Raw genomic sequence first — 21,292 nt, forward strand, 5'->3', positions numbered from 1 at the left:
AAACTTGATTTAGTGGTTATTGCACCAAACTCTCACCGGAAGCAAGTGGATGAGAACTATTCTGCGGACTCCATATCACATACCTGTTATTCTTTTGCAAATGGAACTGGTGTCTCAAAATAACAGCCCACCTGCAAATTCTCAGTGATTGACTTGGCATTTCAGCAAAGGAAGAAGCAAGACTTACAAAATTATTATCTTTAACGGCAAGTGTAAGCAGTCTAGATAATGACTGTTCTTAGCAGTAAAGGCTTCCCCTTTACTCAGAACCAATTCACACTTCAAACAACAAGTACAGTGGTACCTCGCAAGACGAATGCCTCGCAAGACGAAAAACGCGCAAGACGAAAGGGTTTTTCGGTTTTTGCGTTGCTTCGCAAGACGATTTTCCCTATGGGCTTGCTTCGCAAGACAAAAACAACTCGCAGAACGAATTAATTTCGTCTTGCGAGGCACCACTGTATGTTTTATTAAATGCACATCACTTTCTACAGCAAAAAAGTGCAAAGGGAAGATGTGCATTTCTAAACATGTGACATTAAGTAATTTTAAAAGTCATGTCTATGATACAAACAAAAGTTCTTCAACTGATTGAAAGCCTTAATAATTTGAAATGTTCGTTTTCTTCCAGTAGTTATCACTGAACATAAGCCATGAAGAATGAAGGCTATACAGTATGCAAATCCACAAGGTTTGGCTCTCGGCAGTTTTTTATGTCAAATGTGCAGAGCACTGTGATTCTGGTATTTATCATAGTTGCTAGACTTTAGTAGATTTAATAAGTGTCAGAATGAAACCTTTGTCAGTGAATTCAAACAGGAAGAAAAGGTCAAGGTCTCATAATGCTCATAAACCACCTCCATCATCTTCTCTCTCCGCAGAATAAATGTATTAGGTCTGTTCACATATCCAGTAGGAATGAAAACAAACCTAAATACATGCCTTGCTCACATTGCACTTGAAGCACTGGAATTTGCTCTGGGAAGGTTCAGTTAAAGCCCTACCTCTCCAAAGGACTCATTTTTTAACCTCAGGTCCCTAGTTGTTAATAGCAACAACAGTTATGTATCTTTCATGGCGCTATCACTAACAATAGGATTTTGTAAGACAAACTTCTAATTAAGATTGCTTCATGCTACTACTTGTAGGTGAATTAGGAAATCTCCTGATGTTTCCTTAAGGGAGGGTTTTAATTCAGTCCGTCTTCATTCATCCATTGGGAATTCAATGGCCTAGTTGCTACATACAGGGAGCAGGGGAAGCTGTCAGAATTTGAAGACGTGTGCATGTACATGAAAGCTCACACCAATAACAAACGTAGTTGGTCTCTAAGGTGCTACTGGAAGGAATTTTGTTTCTTTGTTTGTTTGTTTCGACTAAGGCAGACCAAGACGGCTACCTACCTGTAACTAGAATTTGAAGGGCAGGGATTCTAAAACAGTAGTAACATCCTACAGATTATCTTTTCCCTGTCACATTTCTATGAAGCAACACTCATTTGCTGCATCACGCATGGAACAACCCAGTGATGACAGTCAAAGCACCTGTAAATATTAGCAGAGTGTGCAACAGTTTCAAGATTAGCCAATTACTAATACAATGCTTTAATTAAACACCATTTTGGGGTGCTCGCAGGCACAAGCTTTCTTGCATAAAGTCATTAGTTTTGTGCATTTGGTTGCTTGCAGCACTACAATGGAAGTCTACCTGATTCTCTCTCTTGCTGTGCCCCACTAAGAAAACCTCATTGGGCAATGCTTAAGAAGCAGTATATAAATTACTAGGAAAAAAAAATAGTAATATTTTAGCTCCACACCATTATCTTTGGATTTATTTGGTTTGATCCTGTTTCCTGTCCACCCCAGTAGGCAGAATGGGATGGGATGGGTCCTGTTTCCTGTCCACCCCAGTAGGCAGAATGGGATGGGATGGGTCCAGAATTCAAATAATTTGCTATCACTCCCCTCATGCCTCCCACTGAACCACCTGTGTCTTCAGAGCTTATAAACAAGTGTTTCGAACACCTGCATACACTCCTTTAAAAACAACAATACAAGCCATCAGAAGTGCAGAATGTTTAGATCTCAGAAGTCTCACTGAACAATGCAGGAACTGATCCACCCTATCTCTTTTCCAGCCCTCTCCACACCTTTGCCCCTCGCCACTGCAAGCAGGCAGGGATTAGTATCCAGAGGTAACATCCATAAAATGCAGCCACTTTGTGTAACAAGCATCAAAAGAAAGTACAAGAGTTATTAGAGCAATCTTTCATCTTCTCTCACACAACAGTTGACTAATAGAGGCAACAGTTTACAGTGGTACCTTAGGTTAAGTACTTAATAGGTTCCGGAAGTCCGTTCTTAACCTGAAACTGTTCTTAACCTGAAGTACCACTTTAGCTAATGGGGCCTCCTGCTGCCGCTGCGCCACCGGGGCACGATTTTTGTTCTCAACCTGAAGCAAAGTTCTTAACCTGAAGCACTATTTCTGGGTTAGCGAAGTCTGTAACCTGAAGCGTATGTAACCTGAAACGTATGTAACCTGAGGTACCACTGTACTTTACCTTATTTCAGCACATTTACATAAAATTAGCATTACAAGCTAACTGGTTCTGTATCACCTGCCTTGATTAAATCTGGTCTTAACCTGCTGCCAAACAAGAAAGCAAGAAACTTATAGCCCACTCTTAGGATGTTTACTCAGGAATAAGCTCAAGGATAATTGTGCATAGTAGGACTGTAACCTAGAAGTAAAACCATCCTTGACTGTTCAAACTACTTTTAATTGAGGGGAATTATCATACAAATGAGGAATAACAAGCACCCTGGCCAATCCCTACTGTTGACAGAAACTTTGGGTTCGATCTATGATGATGTTGTTTTTACAACCTGTCCCAGTTTCTGTTATACCATCAAGCATCTCAATGTAAACAGAGTAAACTGATAACTTCAAGCAGACTGTGAGTATACTGTGCCACTCTGAAGTTGCTACAATTCAGGGAAGGATGCTGCCAAATTGTGAAAGATTTAGCAAACAACTGTGAAGAGAAAGCAAAACAAAGGATACCAGGGCAAAAAACCTCAAGTATATTTAGTACAGGAAAAAAGATAAACTGAACAGAGAGGACACATTTTGGCAGTTTTCAGATATTTAAAAGATCATCATCATCAAGATGGAGCACGATTACATATTCCGAATAGGCACTAAAAACCAGACAGAAAGAAATGCTTTTAAATGATAAGACATAATGTTTAACTTGTGTAAGGGTGGCGGAGGTGGGGGTGCATCCTAAGAACAGTTTAGTGCTGAAACTCTTTAAAAGATAAGGAGGAATCTCTTAGAGAGGAGGGTTCAGTGACCACAGTTAAAGATTACATTAGCAATGCCTGATCACTTAATTCAGAATAAATGGACAGAATCAGAGTTGGGAGGGATCTCCCAGGGTCATCTAGTCCAACCCCCTGCAATGCAGGAATATTTTTGGCCAACGTGGTGCTCCAATCCTTGACCCCCTGAGATTAATGAGTCTCATGCTTTAGTGTGCAGGGGAAGAATACGAATACTTCAGACGGCACTGCCTACGAAACACCAACCGGAGTTTTAAAGCCCAATTCTCACGTTCTAAGAGAAGAGAGTCGGTGGCCTGCCCTCGCCAGGGCGTGGTGCTATCATCGAGGCACCTGTGACTACGCCAAAAAGCGCAGAGATCTCGTATGGGGACCCTCCCCCGGAAGACACAATATGAAATATGGGGGGGGGGGTGAGGGAAAGAGGGGGGCCAGCAGCATCCCCCATCTTGACGGGGCAGAGTCGCTCTCCGCGATTGCGCGAAAGGCTGTGTGACAGGGAGGAAACGACACCCTTTCATCCTCCCCACCCACCCCGTGAAAGCCAAGAACTGCGCGCTCCCTCACACGCGCGCGCACGCAAATATATCTGGATACACACAGGGTGTGGGACACGCGTGTCGTGCCCCCTGTCGGGCGAGCGCCCTCCTCCCGCCGCCTGTCCCCACTCACTCTCGCCCACTATCGCCTTCAGTCCCGCCGGCGCCATGACTCCCGCGTCCCGCTTCGGCTCCTGCTGTCCCAGAGGCCAACACTTCCGCGTCTGCAGGCGGGCGGAGCCGACCTGGGGACTCGCCCCTTTTGTGAGCCGGCCTGCAGGAGGCGCACCTCGGGCGTGCAGGGCGGGGTGCTCCGCTTCCGCGCGGAGGGGCTGTCCGAGCGCACCTGCGCACCACGCAGGCTGGTTCAGCCCTGTCCTGGGGGGTAAGGCTGCCTGTCTTGGTCTTCCTGCTCTGACAGGACGGCCGGCCCCTTGCAGGTGAAGTGCCGCCCAACTCCGTGCACGGGATCGGGCTACAAACCCGATGCCGGAACAGGATGGCTCCACAGACAGATGCACTTCGCGCAGCGGCCTGCGGGGCGGCGCCAGGCAGGACGCGTGGCAGGGCGGGGTGCATCTTCCAGCTCGCGGCGGACACGTGTCCAGGGGTGTCAATACTATGAATAAAATATTGGGGGTCCGGGTAAGCCCCGTCATGGGCATAGCCAAGCAGAACGGAGGGGGAGCTGCTCCTCCTAAATCAATACAAATCTGATGATATGCCCCCCCTTGTTATGGGTCAGGAAAAGCGTGAAAAAAGAATCAGGAAAAGCGTGAAAAAAGAAAAAAGAACAAGAATCAGTTCATCTGGTGGTTTCACAGGTCCTGAAATGGAGCAAAGGCACGTTTTATTTTGACATTATTGGCCCAGTAAAAGTAAACACAGCTGACAGGATTGGGACCAAAAGGAAACTTCAGAGAAACAAGAGGGATGTATCAGCAAGGTTTGGTGGAACCTTGAGGCTGAGAGAAGTAAAAAGCATATTTTGAAAAACTGAAGGTGGCAGCCCCTGGCCGGAATATAGTGCAATAAGGACTGTTTTCTACTAAGTATATGTCTGTGTTTAATAAAATTGTCCTGGGGAGGACTCAGTAGTTGGGGGAAATAGGAGGAGGGAGAGGAAGGAGGCAGAGAAAATATATATACTGAGATTGTGACTTGAATAACTTGTGACTTGTTATTAATATCTCCATAAGAATCTTTTGAATATCTTTTTCCTAGATAAAGAGGTAAATGGGGGGGGGATAGGACTTTTAAAAACCCACAGGAAACAAGCTTCAGACATCTGAAGGCAGCCCTGTTTAGGGAAGTTTTTAATGTTTGAAGTTTTATTCTGTTTTTAGTGTTCTGCTGGGAGCCGCCCAGAGTGGCTGGGGAAGCCCAGCCAGATGGGCGGGGTATAAATAATAAAATTATTATTATTATTATTATTATTATTATTAAGCTTCCCACCTGCATTTTCTGCTTAAACTTCTGAGCCCTTGAGTCGTTTTCTGCAGCTGCTCCCAGTTCATGACAGTGCAAGGCCTCAAGAGGGATCTCCTGCTCTTTGTAGCAGCAGCAGCAGCTGCTTCTTCTTCCGTATTTCAGTTCTTGAGCCTTTGCATTTCCTTGATTTTGCTTCAGCTTCTCCTGCCACTCCACCAACAAAATCACATACTTTCACCACTTTTCTTCCTGCCCACCCTTGGGAACCTCCACATTCCTGAAAACAGTGCAAGACCCACTTTTGCAATTACTGTTATCTCCTTACCATTCAGATAAATGCCAAACTGAAGACTTTACTTCACTGCTTGGGCCCAGAAGGTCTATACTGTATTAATCTATCCTCCCTTCCTGCTGTGGCACAGGATGCAAATCCATATGAAGTACTTCAGGATGAGCACTTTAATTCCCCTATAAATGTGATTGCTGAACAATATATATATTCCCTTTGAGGGTTCAGTTACCAGGAGACTAGATCAATATGCAACTGCATTATGTGCATTGAGTGCCACTTGTGTTTTTGGCAACATAAATGAAGAAATGATTAAAGACCAGTTGTTCTGGAAACCTTCCAAACTTCAAGGGAAACCCTTAATGGAAAGGCAGCTTACTTTGAATGTAGCTGTTGAAATAGCAAGAGGGCTGAGAATACTCTTCACTGTGCCAAATCCAGTGCCGGATTTATGTATAGGTTAAGTAGGCTGAAGCCTAGGGCCTCTAAATCTAGGGGGCCTCGCCCGCCTGCCCACTCCCCAATGCAGCAGTCTCCCCTCTCCCAAAATTGCAAACCCAAGACTTCATGTGAGGGCAGGACAACTCGAGCCCAGCAACGATTAGACTGAGGGCTAGCTAGTGGGGTCCAATTTGAAGCAGTGGGGCACAACTTGATTTTTTTTCTTTTGTAGGACCCCAGTTCACAGCCAAAGTCTGCAAAATCTTATAGATATAAATAAAATCCATCTAGATTGCACTGGTGCAGGGGCCCCCTTAGGAGTGGCCCACGGGGCCCCAATTGCCTTAAGGTCAGCCCTGATGTGACTGTGCAAGGGTTGGACTGACAAGCCCTGCATCTTCTAGGTCCCTGGTGTTACCATTCAGAGTACAGACTCAAGGACTTGTTATGGAAATAAAGGGAGGGCACTTATTGGAAATCAGTTTTGTAAACTCTTCCCCCCCGAATCCCAAGACAATGAGCCCAGCCACCTTTTATTTACAGTCGCATAAGCACTACACTACAGCATGGCCATAAACTTGTACGTTCAACTGCTGAAATATACACCCAATAATTAGCAATGGAGATTTATGTTACTGCTTTATGAATGAACACTGTGTTTTATGAATGGACTCTATTTTGTGAATTACCTAAGAGCCACCAACAGGGAGCTCTAGAATCTGACAGCTAACCAATTGGGTACTACCAAACAGCGACCCCTATTGCTGAAAGCAGGTAACCAGCAGGTAATGCTTCAGCTCAGCCTTTGCACTGTTGACTGAACATTCCCTGCTGTGCAGTTAATAGAGAAAGCTCGTAAATTGTATCCCTTCTAGCATCCTGGCCAATAGCATCCTATTACGTTGGTGTAAACCCTGGTGCACCAGAAGCACAGAATAGCAACAAATAAAATCCGCTCATACGTCAACAACTGATAAGACTTGTCAACCAGTTTTTCCAAAGTCTTCCTAAATGATAAAGCTCCAAAATACAGGCCAAAAGAGATATTGGAAGAGCAAGGCATACAATGGGCACCACCAGTGAAAAGGCCCTGCTCCGTGTAACTCCTGCCCTGTCATTTGATAAAGTGCCCACTTGCCCTCCTTCTTGACATGGAATGCTCTCTGTTGGAGTCTCCAGGTCCAATACAAAGACCATAAGAAGGGAGAGCAGGGACCTTGAAGTTCCCAACAGCTGTTAAGCAAGCAAGCAAGCAAGCAAGCAAGCAATCACACAGGTCACCTTTGTCACAGTCAGGATGTCTATGTTCTGGCCAGGCCTGCACCCAATCTTGTTTTTGTACAATCCTGTTTGTCCCCAGTAACCAAAATTATAGTATCAACATATACAAACAGAAAAGTTGTTTTCCTTCATTTGCAAGGAATCGTACAAAATAAAGTGGCACTAATAAAGAAAAGTTCCAGGGTGGCAAGAGAAAGCAAACTAAAAATGCTTTTGCAGTTCATCAAAACTATCCAGCAATATCAAATTATAGGAAAACTGGTGCCTCCTTCCCAAATCCCAGGAAGCTTCTGCCCAGCTTAGGGAGGCACAGTGTTCTGACGGGGTCCAAGAACCTGCCTGCCACCTTCCTAAAGCCCACTCAGCTTTGGGAAGAAGGCTGGAGGGCTCTAGCATCCTGTGCTTTTGTAGCTAGGGGGTGCTCTTGATCCATCATTTTCAAAACACAGGTATCCTCAACAGCATAGAGTGCCTTTTACAGCTTACATTTATTTGTTGAATTTATATCTTGCCTTTACAGCCCAAACAGCCCAAACACATCCACATTTTTAAAAAGTATTCTAAAATAGCTAAAATATTCTAAAAGCAGTTTCAGTTAAAAACATTCTAAAAACATTATTTTGCTTAATGATCTGAGGGTCGCAAGGAAAAGTATTCTGCGGACACGAAATGTGAACTCCTGAAAGAATGATGGAGGCATATGGCATTCCACAAACGGGGAACAACCATTGATTGCAAAGGCCCTGTTATGTGCCACAAGTCAGTGCCAACTCAGATCAGAGTCTGGAGGTGCTTGATGTTCAGAAGGCACAATTTTAGGTATTTGGGTCCCAAGCCATTTCGGGCTTTATGTGCTGGTGGGAATATCTTGAATTAGGTTTGTTATCTCCCTGGCAGCCAATTCAGTGCTTTCAGGACTGGTGACACATGATTCCACCAGGCTGCCTCACTTACCAATTCAGTAGACACATTGTACACTAGTGCAGCCTTTGGACCATCTTCAATGGCATCCGCAAGAAAAACACATTATAGTAGATCACACAGAAAGTCACTAGACCTTAGTATAAACATCCTGCTCCTAAGAGTTGCAAAAATATCATTATATCTAATCTTTGTGTTCACCAGCAAACATTAATTAGCACCCTCTCGTAAGCAGGAACCAGACGCCACATAGACAATGAAATCTTTTTTGTGGTACACCTATTATTCAGGAACTACAGAGAGAAAGATGTGGCCTTCCCATAATTAAGCATGTCCGCCCCCCCAATACTTCAAATCTATTTCAGTAAACACAATGGTAAGCTACCAGGAATGACAATAGTTCAAAAAATTTAGGCATTACATTATTCACTCTCTCAGGAAGCCCTATTAGTTAGCATGAAACTTTATTTTTCAATGGTTAGTCAGCTCACAGCTCCAACAGGACCTCCTCTTTGCTCCTCAGGGATCCCAAAGATCAACCCTGCACTTTGCTGGACCACAGACCAAAAGAACAGGTGAGAGACACTGTTACCTTGCTGGCACAAAATCCTGAAGGTGAGAACTTAACTCTCAGAGAGCTATGATCCCTGATTTTGCATTCCACTTGCCCAACTTCGGGCTCAACCCTATGACCCTGAAATTAAGAGTATCATTCTCTGCTAAGCTACATATTTGTTTGCAACTACAGTGGTACCTCGGGTTAAGTACTTAATTCATTCCAGAGGTCTGTTCTTAACCTGAAACTGCTCTTAACCTGAAGCACCATTTTAGCTAACGGAGCCTCCTGCTGCTGCCACGCCACCAGAGTACAATTTCTGTTCTCATCCTGAAGCAAAGTTCTTAACCTGAAGCACTATTTCTGGGTCAGCGGAGTCTGTAACCTGAAGCGTATGTAACTTGAGGTACCACTGTAGAGAGGTGGAAAGTGAACTGTGTTTATTTGACTGTACCTTTTGCTGCCATGGGAGGAAAGCTGTGTATGCTGTTGACCATTCCTATGTTTAACCTTCTTCATAACAATTATTTAAAAAAATTCTTTTTAGTAAACTTTAAACCTTTAATCTTAAAATTTGGGGGTCTCCATTGATTCAGCACCCACATCTAAAAGTCCAGTTCCACACCACCTTGGAGGTCCTTGGGGGAGACCCAGGGATGGTTTTAGGCTGTGTGGTGGAAGGTAGCCTTGTAGGAAATTAAATCCTTTCACCTGGTAGCAGTAAAGTTTTAAAGGGAAGGGTGTGCAATCAGAGGTGGACACTCCGTCCTAGCCAGAACTCCCTTCTGCACATGGCTCAGGTCCCAGGGTGCAGCTGGGGAGCCGTCAGCCCTGCTTATTCTGTGCTGTGTAGTTGCCTCTCGAGGCGGCAATAATGCAATAACACTGGGAAGTTTTGCACAACTAATAAAGTGGAATGAAGCATGGACAATCCAGTATAAATCCACCAGTAAGACAATAATATTTTGTCAATGATGTGCTACAAAATACACCTGTAAAAAGACTCCCACCAGTCTGTAGGGACTCCCAATATATCTAAATGTCACTGATTTTATTACTCTTGCCAGAAACACGACCATCTGACTGGTTTTTATCTTTGTAGCTGGGCTTAGTGTTGTTGGAATGGTTGTTCAGATATTTAATTTGTGTCTATCTTAGGGTTGGATTTGATCTATTGATGGGTTGATTTCATTGACTATAAAAACGGTTTTATTGTATGGTTTAATTCTCACTGTTTTCCTTTGTATGTCTCCAGGATATTTATGATAAATAAATACACCATAGTGCACATGCCACGCTTTTCAAATATCTACAGGTACACTTCAATGTGTCTGGTGTTCAGCCTCCACCCTATTGTAAAACACCACTGTAAATGGACAGCTGAGAAGTGGAAGCTGTTTGCACAGTCTTGGCTGTTTTGCATAAAAAATGTTTGAAGTAGCTTTATATCACTAAAAGCTTTCAGCAGTAAGGATGCCCCAACCCCTAACGCTAACCAGGAAATATTGTGATAACATTGTACAACGGGGTGTTCTAGGGGGTGTCCCTATTGTGGACAGGTTGTATATGTGCACCTTTGGGGCAGAGGAGTAAAATGTTTTGAAAGGTGAAACCAGTCAGGTGGGCGTGTTTGCAAAACTGTACTTAAAGCGGGGGTAGTTTGGTCGGTGAATGAAACTTCTGGAAAGAAAATTGTGCTTTTGAAGGTACGTGGCTTTTGACAAAGTAATGGTGAAAAATAACAGTAGGCAGGCTTTTATATCTTCTGGATTCATATTCCAAGTAAGGCTATCAACAGATTGATGCTGTACATTAATGTCTTAAGATATATATTGATAATTCTTGCTCATAAATGATCTGATTAATAGCTTATCTCTAATAGACTTAATTAATTCATTCATTAATTAATTACCAATTAAACCCTCAGTAGAGACAATGTTTTGAGAAGGCTGAGGGAAGTATCTGTATTGGTATTCATAGCGGTTTCTTTTGACTCTGCGGCAGATTCAAATTGAGTTGGGTTAGGAATGTCATCTTAATTGCACTTCAAGGACCTTAGTTTCAATTAACTTTTTTTAAAAAAAAACACACACCAACCTGGTGGTGATTATAGATAATAATTAAGCTATACCATGGGATTGATCACCACCTTCTGGAAGTTAATTGATTCCCTCCTTCTCCAAGGTGTTTTTATTTTTCTGAAGGACAAACTACACATAACACGCAAAATGCCCTCCATCTTCCTTTCTCCCTTCCTGATCCCAGATGCCCATTTATCCTGGGCAATATACTTCTGGAATTCCACTGGGATAGAAATGAGAGTTAAAACAGCCGGGGGGGGGGAGTTTCATATGCCCTTCGGCATGGAGATTGTGCGCTGAAAGCCCTATATTTTTCTGTATATAGAAAATGAAAACCTTGATCCTGTCTTTCACACATTGACATGTAACATGTAGTTTGCCCCAGATGTATCAGCATATGCTATCTGTAGTATTGGTTGGGAGGTTCAGGCCACATTTATACCATATATTTAAAGCACGATGATATGCCTTTAAACAGTTACTGGTTCCTCCAAACAATTATGGGAGTTGTAGTTAAGGGTGCTGAGAGTTGTTAGGATATCCCTATTTCCCTCCCAGGGCCACAGTTCCTAGAGTGGTGTAAGAATCAACCCATCTTTGCAGGCAATCCTAGTCATTGTAGCTCTGTGAGGACAATAGAGGTCTCTTAGTAACTCTCAGTACCACATTAGCTATATACCCATCCATGACCAACAGTACTTCTGTCTTATCTGAATGAAGTTCCGCTCAGTTGCTTACAGCCACCAGGTAGTTCAGGTTTTCAGCCATGGGTCAGATTTGTGCAATTCTCCACCTCTCCCCAGTGCAACATTTCAAAAAGAAGCTTAGTCTTGTTCAAGTGACTTGGAGAGACTTATGGCATAAATGAAATAGTGATGATGACTTATAATCTTAGATGTCTTCTAGTGACCGTGTCATTGGTGCAGGTTTGCTGACACTGTGTGTCCTGCATGAAAAGAAACACACCTAAAAAAAATCCCCAAGCAGATTCTCTGACAGTGCTCAGCCTCAGCGAGCTTAGCACCAGCACTGGAAAATGTCAGGGTCAGTATTGCAGCCTACCAAGGACAGAGAACAGGCACAGGAAGTCCTAAATCAGACAGCAGTGCCTCCCACCCTCCCTTGACTGGAAGCAGAGGTGAAAAAGGGAAGAGTGGGAATTCTCTCTGCAGTGGCACCAAGAATCCTGGGGGCCTTACATTTCCTTTATGGGGAACATTGCAGCACCCACGTGGCCTCTGTAATACAAAAAGTAATAGGCCTCATGACCACATACTGGTATCTTCAGTTGGTTCCAATAAATACATTGTTCCTACATGGGTGGCGCTGTGGGTTAAACCACAGAGCCTAGGGTTTGCCGATCAGAATGTGGGCGGTTCGAATCCCCGCGACGGGATGAGCTCCTGTTGCTCGGTCCCTGCTCCTACCAACCTAGCAGTTCGAAAGCACGTTAGAGTGCAAGTAGATAAATAGGTACCGCTCCGGCGGGAAGGTAAACGGTGTTTCCGTGCACTCCTCTGGTTCACCAGAAGCGGCTTAGTCATGCTGGCCATATGACCCGGAAGCTGTACGCCGGCTCCCTTGGCCAGTAAAGCAAGATGAGCATTGCAACCCCAGAGTCGTCCACAACTGGACCTAACGGTCAGGAGTCCCTTTACCATTACGTCTTCTTATGCCTCAACTCTTACTTTCTGGTTAGACTGTGATGCTGATAATCCCAAGGTTGCAGGTTTGATCCCCATATGGGATGACTGCATATTCTTGTATTGCAGGGGCTGGACTAGATGATCCTCAGGGTCTCTTCCAACTCTATGATTCTACTTCCTCATGCTTTTCCTCCAAATTTTGCCATTCGTGGCATGGCAGAGTATGCAATAGCTGGATTTTTTTTTTAATCTGTACAGGAAATTATTCACCAGCATGATGAAATTCACCATATTCCTGATCTTTGCTGTGGTGTTTCCTGCAAAATATGCAAGTCCTCAGTCATGTGTTATCGATACTCTGATTAATGGGAAGATCCAGGCAGCAATTGATTCCAAAGGTATTTGGATCCAAGGCCCCTTTATGATGCTTGAAGATCTGTTCCCTGTTGTCATTCTAAGATTCCCAGGTTCTTCCAGGATTGTCTGTTTCTAATAATAACGTTGAATGCTTCATTTGGAGATTATTGCATCACCTAAGTTTTACCCACTGTAAGGTAAAAAGGGGCATGAACCGTAAACCCATTACCCATACCAGAAAAATCCTTCCATTTTTCCTAGATTAAATTCACTCCAGTTTGGTAAAGTTTGCTTCAACTGGGGTTCTTGTTTGATTCATAGATGTGATTTCTCATTGGAAAGTGTCTGGAGATGCTGCAATTCAGAGCTGTTGTTGTTTTTTGTTATTCTGCTGCATTAAAGAATTTATGTTAGCTCTAATTGTGATCTCTAATTAGAGATCACACTAGACAAGAGTTTCAAAAAGCATGGGGAAAATGCAGAGAATACTTCACAAAACAGTGCCCTAAAATACATACCTGGACTTGTTTCGATTAATGTCTGCAGGAGACTTTGTGGATATTTAAGTTATAATTAGGAAAATCTTAATAATTATTCATAAAGGAAACAGTTTATTAGAAATAAATAATAAGGCTAAATACAGGATAAAGTCTTTTATTTTGTTGTTTGTATTGTTATGCTCACTGTATGTTATGTTCACGTTTAATGAGGGCGGATTGTGTATTGGGGTGGGGTGTTTATGTTATGTTGTAAATATTCCAATAAAAAAGTATTTAAAAAAAGAAAAGAATTTATGTTAGGATAGCTGGCATTTTCTGTAATGCATAGTTAAGAGTCTAATACAGAAATAACAGTTGATGCTCTGATTTAAGTGAGTTTAAAATGCAAAACTGAACATATTGTACTAATTTTGAAAATTGGTTGGCAAATTGTTGTTGTTTTTCTTGCAGTTGCAAAACACACAATGGTGATGTAGGGGAAACAGAAATGTTAATTGTTTGCTTTACAGCTGAAGTGGCACATAATTTAATTTTAATTTGCTTTAAATCAAGGGAAGAGAAAGTGGCGACGCTAATGTTAAGCCTTGTTTTCTTTTGGCTCAGATGGAGAAATCTGGGGAGACACTCATTTCTGCTCCCAGTCTTTGTGTAGACAGACACAAAAATGATTAGTAATTTTGTTAACAAGGAGCAACCAAGAACCAAGAGGATTAAAAAAAAAGTTTTCAGACTAGGAGATGCCTGCCATAACTTTTCTCTTGCCCTGAGAATTCCTTAAGAGATGTGAACTGTACAGTTGTCGATTGTGTGAAAGATTTTGCATCTTCAGGAGCTACTGATATATAGCATGCACAAGCAATTCAGAGAGATTCATGTGACAAATGTAATATGGAAATCAATCTTGCATCTTTGAAGGAGTAGGGTGATTTTTTAGCTATGGGGTCAAGCATACAAGCCTTCTCTTGGAGGGCAAGGAATATACAGTGGTACCTCTGGTTACGTACTTAATTCGTTCTGGAGGTCTGTTCTTAACCTGAAACTGTTCTTAACCTGAAGTACCACTTTAGCTAATGGGGCCTCCCGCTGCCGCCGCGCCGCCAGAGCATGATTTCTGTTCTCATCCTGAAGCAAAGTTCTTAACCCGAGGTAATATTTCTGGGTTAGCGGAGTCTGTAACCTGAAGAGCCTGTAACCCGAGGTACCACTGTACTTCAAATGTATGGGGTGTATACAGCATCAGAATGAATATTATGTTGCTTGTACATGTCTAAATAGCAGCAAGAACAAAAAGCTTTTCTATTTGAGCAATGATGGCATGCAGTAGAACCCTAATCCTCCTGTCTTTATTTACAGTGCACTCAATTCTGGCAAAGAGACGGCTGATTTGCACAACCGCATTTTCTAGTGGTGCTAATGCCTACTGCCCTTCAGGTAAGACTTATTGTTGGGAGAAGAGCAGAGACTGGGAGGGTATTACAGGCAGGGACATGGAGGACAGGAAAATTACTTACTCTGTGGGTAGCAGCTAAACACATCTCCATGGATCTCTGCTTGCTTTGTGTGGTCATGAGTATAAAATCCAAGGTCATGGCTGAGGGAAACTGGATGGGTGTCTAAAATTGTGTCATTAACACAGCAGCGGCTAGGACTTGCATCTCAGCTGTGATGGTGTCTGATCAGGTGGATATCCTCCACATCATGGGGATAAAAGTGCTCCCCTGCCTGTTTCTCTAACTTCTCTTTTCTACTCCCAGGGTACCTGGCCACTGGATGCGCCTGTGGAATGGCTTGTGGTTCCTGGGATATTCGTGGTGATACTGCCTGTCACTGCCAGTGTGCCAACATTGACTGGACTTCTGCCCGGTGCTGCAAAGTGGCCATTGTTGGCTGATATCTCCCCAGCTCCCTGTTGACTCCAGCTTCTATGCTCAATAAACTTGCTTCTATGATTTTATGAACATTCTTTTGGATTAGTCTTTTTTAATGTATCTGGAGTGGCAACTGTTGAGAGATGTCAGAAATCCATCTTCTTCTACTTCCTGGTGTGACAAGTTCATGAGTCTTAAAGGAAAATACAACAACAACAACAATAACAATATATTTATACCCTGCCCATCTGGCTGGGTTTCCGCAGCTTCCTGCAGCCAATCAGAAGCCCTGCCTTGGTTTCTGTACATTTGGGAAGTCAAACAAACTTCCGGAACAGATTCCGTTCAGATTCCAAGGTACGACTTATTATCTGAAAGGATGCACATTTAACACAGCAAAGTCAGCTAAAACAAAATCTTAAGCATTTCAAAAGAAAACATTACTAAAGGAAGTCAAATATAAAATGTATATTTAAGACAGCATAATTAGCAAGATAATAAAATAATATCATAAGCATAGAACATATCAGCTGCTGTTGCTGTGAATTCTGCCAATGGTGGTTCCTGGTGGCTGTGGAAGTTCAGGCTCAGTGACCTGGGTCTGTATTAAGGGACAGCCAAGATGGTCTCTGGTCTCTTCGGCAGCTTCAGCTTTCATAAGAATGACATTGGGGAAGCACTGCTGAACAAATAAGCAGTATAAATCCACCACTAATTCACTATTTTTGTGTCAATGACATGTTGCAGAATACACCCACAAAAATCTGCACCGGTCTGGAGCGGTCCTCAATACCTCTCAATGTCACTGATTTGATTTGATTGTACTCTTGGCAGAATCATGACAATTTGACTGGTTTTTCGCTATTGTAGCTGGGCTGAGTTTTGTTCGATTAGTTTAGGGTTGCCATATTTCAAAAAGTGAAAATCCAGTAAAGTTGTTGAGCAAAATCTCCAAAAGTTGAACATATAAATACATAGATGACCACAATGCACCTCCCACCCTTTCAAATACCTCCATGTATCCCATGTTCAGCCTCTACCTTCCTGTAAAACACCTTTGTAAACACTAAGAACTTTCTTCAAAAGCTGGTTTCCTGGAAGCTTGCATAAAGGAACTGTGCTCCTATTGTTTGCAAATTTGTATTGAGTAACAAGGCTCTCATTTTTATGCAGGATCGCAAGAGTGGTAGGTCCAGGGGGAAACCCCTGGAATGTCCTAATTCCATGGCTAGTTGCCACATTCCTTTATTGCGGTAGAGTTTCACAACCAAGAGTTTTGGACAAAAAGCATGCTCTGTCTCTTTGACCTTTGCTTTGTGAGCTAAACAAGGAAACGTTGTGAGAACATTGTGCAAGGTGGTGTTCTGGACAGCACCTGGGGCAAGGGGTGTAAAATGTTTTGAAAAGGTAAACCAATTGGATTAGAGATTTTGCAGCTCAGCTGTATTTAAAGGGGAGCAGTTTGCTCAGTGAATGAAACTTCTAGAAAGAAATTCATGTTTTTGAAGGTATGTGCTTTCTGACAAGGTAAGGGTATTTGACAAGGTATTATGTATGGTAGGTGGGATTTTGCATCTTCTGAGTACATAGGCTAAGTAAGGCTCTCAACAGAAGATTGTCAAACATTAATGCTTTATAATATATATTGTTAACTCGTGCTCATAAATGACTGATTAATAGCTTTTCTCTAGTGGACCCAATCAATGAATTTCCTATTGAATAGAGGTCACATTTTGAGAGCACTCAATGAAGTATCTTTTGACTCTGCTGCAGATTCCAATTGCATACCTTCCAAGTGTCCCAATTTTCCAGAGACAGTCCCAGAATTATAGAAGCGATCCCAATTTCTGATTTGATCACAGAATGTCCTGGTTTTCCTTTTTCCTCCCCTCCATGTTTTGGAGAACAATTGAATGTGGTGTGTGTGTGTAGGAGCAAAAACAGAATCCTATTTATATGGAAAATAAGATACCTGCACCAGATGAAGCTGGCGTACGAGGCCCTTCCTAAACATGAACAATCCACTCTACATTCTTTAATTGCAATGCTTCACCAGCCGGCCACTTCTTAGGAAACATAGGAAGTGTTTATTCCTTTATTGTAAATGAAGCCTTACATTGTCTACTCAGAAGTAAGTCCTGTTTTCAATGGAGCTTACTCCCAGGTAACTGGGTAAAGACTGAGTTGCCTTACCTGGCGATATTAAGCATTTTTACTCAGAACTGAGGGAAGTTTTTAATGTTTGAAGTTTTATTGTGTTCTTAATTTTCTGTTGGCAGCCACCCAGAGTAGATGGGGCAACCCATTAAGATGGGTGGCATAGAAATATTAATATTAATATTATTATTTATTGAGTTCAGTATGATTTATTCACTGGTATGTTCCACTGGTATGATTATTCTCACAGTTTCTACTATTATTATTAGTAGTAGTATTATCATGATGATGATGATGATGATGATGATTATCCACAGTGCTCTTTTTCTAGAAAAGAAGTGCTGGAGCTCACCATGAATTCCTCCTTTGTTCTCTACCAGCAACATCTTTCCATCTTCCCACCCACTCACTTTCCCCTCTGCTTTCCCCATATACATATATATCTCCCAGACAGAGACAGGGTGTTTGAGGAAGGGTTGTGTGAAACTTGGAAGCTAAACCACCTCTATATATATAGCCTCTATCAAGGTAACCACAAACAACAACCCAGCAGCAGCAATACAGACCAATGGAAGTTTTCAGACTCCATTTAGGAGCAGTCTCACATTGAGTGTGCTTCAGTAGGTGCAGTCTGGAGGCTATTAGTGCATGAATTACAGTGTGACTACGCCTGTCTTCTCCAGGAAGTTGTACCAGGCAGCTGAAGAAAAGTAAGGCACCCTTGCCACTTTTGCATCAAGAGGCAGCAGCACATTACAGAGCACTCCAAACTGCCAACTGGTATCTTAAGGTGGGGAGGTGAGTTTCTACCTCATCTCACACTGGCTAGATACAACACTGAACAAAAGATTCCAGCATTGCAGGGGTTGGACTAGATAGGTGATTGTTGTGGTGGTCTCTCCCAAATCTACAATTCTACGATGCAATGAATCTAGATGTTGAGCTTTTTTAAAAGGAAACCTACCTTTCAGTCATCAGACAGTTCAGGGTATCAGCCCCTTTGCTGACAGAGCCTGTATTGCAGCCCACCAAGCACAGAGGGCAGGCACAGGAAGTCCTAAGACAGACAGCCAAGCAGTGCCCCTACCCTCCAATCTCTGGAAGCACCAAGAATCCTGGAGGCCTCATATTTCTTGTGAGGCTTCTGCCCTTGTGGCCTCTGTAATATGAAAAAAGGCCTCATGGCCTCAAACTGGGATCTTCAGTTGGTCCAAACAAATATATTGCTCCTGTGTCTTCTTATGATTCTATTTCTACTTGTAATCCTTGCCCTCTGGATTCTGCGATTCCTGACAAGGCGGCTGCATTTTTTAATCTCTGCAGGACGTTCTGCAACAGCATGATGAAATTCGCCATATTCCTGTTCTTTGCTGCATTGATTCCTGCAAAGTACGCAAGTGCTCAGGCATGTGTTATCGAGAGTCTGATTAATGAGAAGGTCCAGGCAGCTGTCGATTCCAAAGGTATTTGGATCTGAGTGCCCTTTATGATGCTGGAAACTCTGGGCCCTATTGTCATTCTATGATTCCCAGTTTCTTCTAGGTCTGCATCCAAGATATGGGAACTCTGGGCTGTTGGCTCACCAAACTGTTGCTGGGAAGAGGGATTGATTGTTAAACCACTCTAGACATGGTAGCTCTGTGAAGGAACTAGAACACCACCATTTTTAATTGGGCAGCTTACAGTTAAGACTAAACATGTCTACTCAGAAGTTAGTTGTATTGAATTCAGTTGTGTTTACTCCCAAGGTGAATGGAGTTAAGGTTGCAGCTTTGTATTTTAAAGAACAACCCCATTTTGAATTGGGAAAGTCAGCACCTCACAGTGCAATCCTAACTATTAGGATTTGGAAGTAAATTCTCTATTTAGAAGTAAATCCAATGGTTCCAACTCCCAAGTTAATTGCATTAGGAGTGCAGCTTTAGCTAGGGGAGCAAAAGCAAGGATCCACCTCCACCCAACTTTCCAGTGACTCTCCTAGGTAAACCAGTTTACCACCCATGAACTGCAGAGGCACACAGACAGAGAGAAAAGCACCTATGCAACTACCAGCACTCTGAGAGAAGCTCTGCTCTGAACTTAAAAAGAGGGAGAATGTCAGTTCTTTGTCAGCGATAATTCCACAGCAAAATGAGATTTTTGTGGCCTGGAGAGGCATAACTCACAGAAGCTTGAGTGAGATTTCCCTTTTGTGCTATACACGTATACCAAACATTTAAATCACATTCCCCATCCCAAAGAATCCTGGGACTTGTAGTTTACATCTCACAGAGCTACAGTTCCCAGCACTCTTAACAAACCCCAGTTCCAAGGATTCTTTTATGGGCAAATATGCATTAAATGTATGGTGTGTACATAGCCTCAGAATGAAGCCTCTGTTTCCTGTAACTGTCTAAATTGCACAATTAACCAAGTTTTCTATTTGATTCAGTGTAACTCTGATCCTCCTGTCTCTTCTTGCAGTGTCCTCAATCCTCGCCAAGGCTCAGCTGACTTGCACAAGCACTTCTGCACATGGTGCTGATGTCTCCTGCCCTTCAGGTGAGACATATTGCTAGGAGAGAACAGACAGGGAGAAAATCCAGAGCAGAAAGACTGAGGCCAAGGGAGCAAGAAGAGAACTCATTTCCATGGAACTCTGTAGATATGATATAAAATATAAGCTCATAGCTGGGGGAAGCTGGTTGGGTTGCTTAGCTGGATTATTAGCACAACAGTGCCATATGTTGGGTGGGAGATAAATATAGATCACCCATGTGGGTTAATTAATAAAAGATGTGAGGTAATTAATAAGAGATGTGGGGTAATTTATAAACGATCCCTAGATCCAAAGTGCGGGGCTAAACACGCTCCAGTAAGAGAGCCCCAGTAGAGTTTAAAAGACACAAAATGTGCAGCAACAGTGAAGTGTTAGGAATAGAGACCTTCTAATTTCCTGTTTAGTCCACTTACATGTTTTACTTACAAACTTCAAAGGTCTTATTCAGGAGCTATTTCATGCAGCAGCAGGAAAGGCACAGGCAGAAAATTCTTAAGTTACAAAATACAGAAAAATACAGGGAAAAAGCCCAGACATGTTGCCTGGTTGGCTTCACATTGTGGAAAAGAGTAAACAAAGGAAGCTTCACTTTCTTCTTCACCGGAGGTGAGCAGGTGTGATGAGTCTGGGAATTCAATTTTGTGGTCTTAACCCCTTAAGCTTGATAGTTATATTTGACTGCAATATCCCACACTGAGCACTTGCACCTCAACTGTGATGGTGTCTGATCAGGTGGATATCCTCCACATCATGGGGATTAAAGTGCTCCCCTGCCTGTTTCTCTAACTTCTCTCTTCCACTCCCAGGGTACCTGGCCACTGGATGTGCCTGTGGAATGGCTTGTGGTTCCTGGGATATCCGTGCTGATACTGCCTGTCACTGCCAGTGTGCCAGAATTGACTGGACTGCTGCCCGCTGCTGCAAAGTGGCCATTGTTGGCTGATATCTCCCCAGCTCCCTGTTGACTCCAGCTTCTATGCTCAATAAACATGCACGTTTAATTTTCTCATGCTCAAGTATTTTCTTTGAATGTATCTGGAGTGGCAGCTGCCCAGAGATGAGAAACTGGGAACAGAGGAAGCTGCTGCCTTACACAGAATTGCCAAGAGTTCATCGTGCTTCTCTACATTGGCTGGCAGTGGCTCTCCAGGGTTTCAAGCAGGGAAGTCTTGCCCAGCTCTTCCTGCGGGTGCTTGAGATCGAACCTGGGACCTTCTGCTTAAAATGCAGGTGCTGTAACCAGTGAGCATCCATCTGCCTTTTCACCGCAGATTGCGGAGTCAGTGTGGTCAGTGCTGCCACTCAAATGTCAAGGACTAGCAGGGCTCCCTGTAGTGGC

At 43.0% G+C, this 21,292-nt stretch overlaps 3 protein-coding genes across 8 annotated transcripts in view; 2 read left to right on the forward strand and 1 right to left on the reverse strand.

Moving 5' to 3' along the window:
* Window positions 1-4,171, reverse strand: part of STXBP2 (syntaxin binding protein 2) — a 36,657-nt gene extending 32,486 nt beyond the window's left edge. The window contains exons 1-2 of one of the 3 annotated variants that reach the window (XM_081899446.1): window positions 4,020-4,104; window positions 1,404-1,544 (exon numbers count right to left, since the gene is read on the reverse strand). Coding sequence is in view for 2 of the 3 variants with exons in the window: in XM_081899445.1 (XP_081755571.1) it covers window positions 3,619-3,868 (250 nt within the window). In the remaining variant the exon portion in view is untranslated. Of the gene's footprint in view, window positions 1-1,403; window positions 1,545-3,618; window positions 3,884-4,019 lie in introns of those variants that run through there. The other 2 variants (XM_081899444.1, XM_081899445.1) reach the window with 2 other exon arrangements.
* A 4,519-nt stretch (window positions 4,172-8,690) lies between these two features.
* On the forward strand, window positions 8,691-15,343 carry LOC309363981 (resistin-like). 2 transcript variants are annotated; one of them, XM_081900565.1, is made up of 4 exons: window positions 8,691-8,824; window positions 12,791-12,930; window positions 14,743-14,820; window positions 15,144-15,343. In XM_081900565.1, the coding sequence occupies exons 1-4, from the start codon at window positions 8,706-8,708 to the stop codon at window positions 15,278-15,280; spliced, it is 474 nt and encodes a 157-aa protein (XP_081756691.1). In that variant the 5' UTR covers window positions 8,691-8,705; the 3' UTR covers window positions 15,281-15,343. The 2 variants fall into 2 exon arrangements, with proteins under 2 accessions (XP_081756691.1, XP_081756692.1); XM_081900566.1 differs by lacking the exon at window positions 8,691-8,824 and adding an exon at window positions 10,371-10,511.
* A 1,277-nt stretch (window positions 15,344-16,620) lies between these two features.
* LOC309363702 (resistin-like) lies at window positions 16,621-20,958 on the forward strand. 3 transcript variants are annotated; one of them, XM_081900081.1, is made up of 5 exons: window positions 16,733-16,765; window positions 18,098-18,212; window positions 18,738-18,877; window positions 19,878-19,955; window positions 20,760-20,958. In XM_081900081.1, the coding sequence occupies exons 3-5, from the start codon at window positions 18,754-18,756 to the stop codon at window positions 20,894-20,896; spliced, it is 339 nt and encodes a 112-aa protein (XP_081756207.1). In that variant the 5' UTR covers window positions 16,733-16,765; window positions 18,098-18,212; window positions 18,738-18,753; the 3' UTR covers window positions 20,897-20,958. The 3 variants fall into 3 exon arrangements, with proteins under 3 accessions (XP_081756208.1, XP_081756206.1, XP_081756207.1); XM_081900082.1 differs by lacking the exon at window positions 18,098-18,212 and having other exon boundaries at window positions 16,621-16,765; XM_081900080.1 differs by lacking the exon at window positions 18,098-18,212 and having other exon boundaries at window positions 16,679-16,784.
* Window positions 20,959-21,292: the final 334 nt, after the last annotated feature.

The sequence above is a fragment of the Podarcis melisellensis genome (genome assembly GCF_964234715.1).
Source record: "Podarcis melisellensis genome assembly, chromosome: 2".
NCBI classification, from domain to species: Eukaryota; Metazoa; Chordata; class Lepidosauria; order Squamata; family Lacertidae; genus Podarcis; species Podarcis melisellensis.

Excerpts from the sequence above, each read along its gene's own strand:
- LOC309363981 (XM_081900565.1), top strand. The coding sequence starts at position 8,706 with ATGAAACTTTATTTTTCAATGGTTAGTCAGCTCACAGCTCCAACAGGA. Across the intron at positions 12,931-14,742 it reads GGCAGCAATTGATTCCAAAG|TGCACTCAATTCTGGCAAAG; the intron begins GTATTTGGATCC and ends CTTTATTTACAG. Across the intron at positions 14,821-15,143 it reads TAATGCCTACTGCCCTTCAG|GGTACCTGGCCACTGGATGC; the intron begins GTAAGACTTATT and ends TTCTACTCCCAG.
- LOC309363702 (XM_081900080.1), top strand. Across the intron at positions 18,878-19,877 it reads GGCAGCTGTCGATTCCAAAG|TGTCCTCAATCCTCGCCAAG; the intron begins GTATTTGGATCT and ends CTCTTCTTGCAG. Across the intron at positions 19,956-20,759 it reads TGATGTCTCCTGCCCTTCAG|GGTACCTGGCCACTGGATGT; the intron begins GTGAGACATATT and ends TTCCACTCCCAG.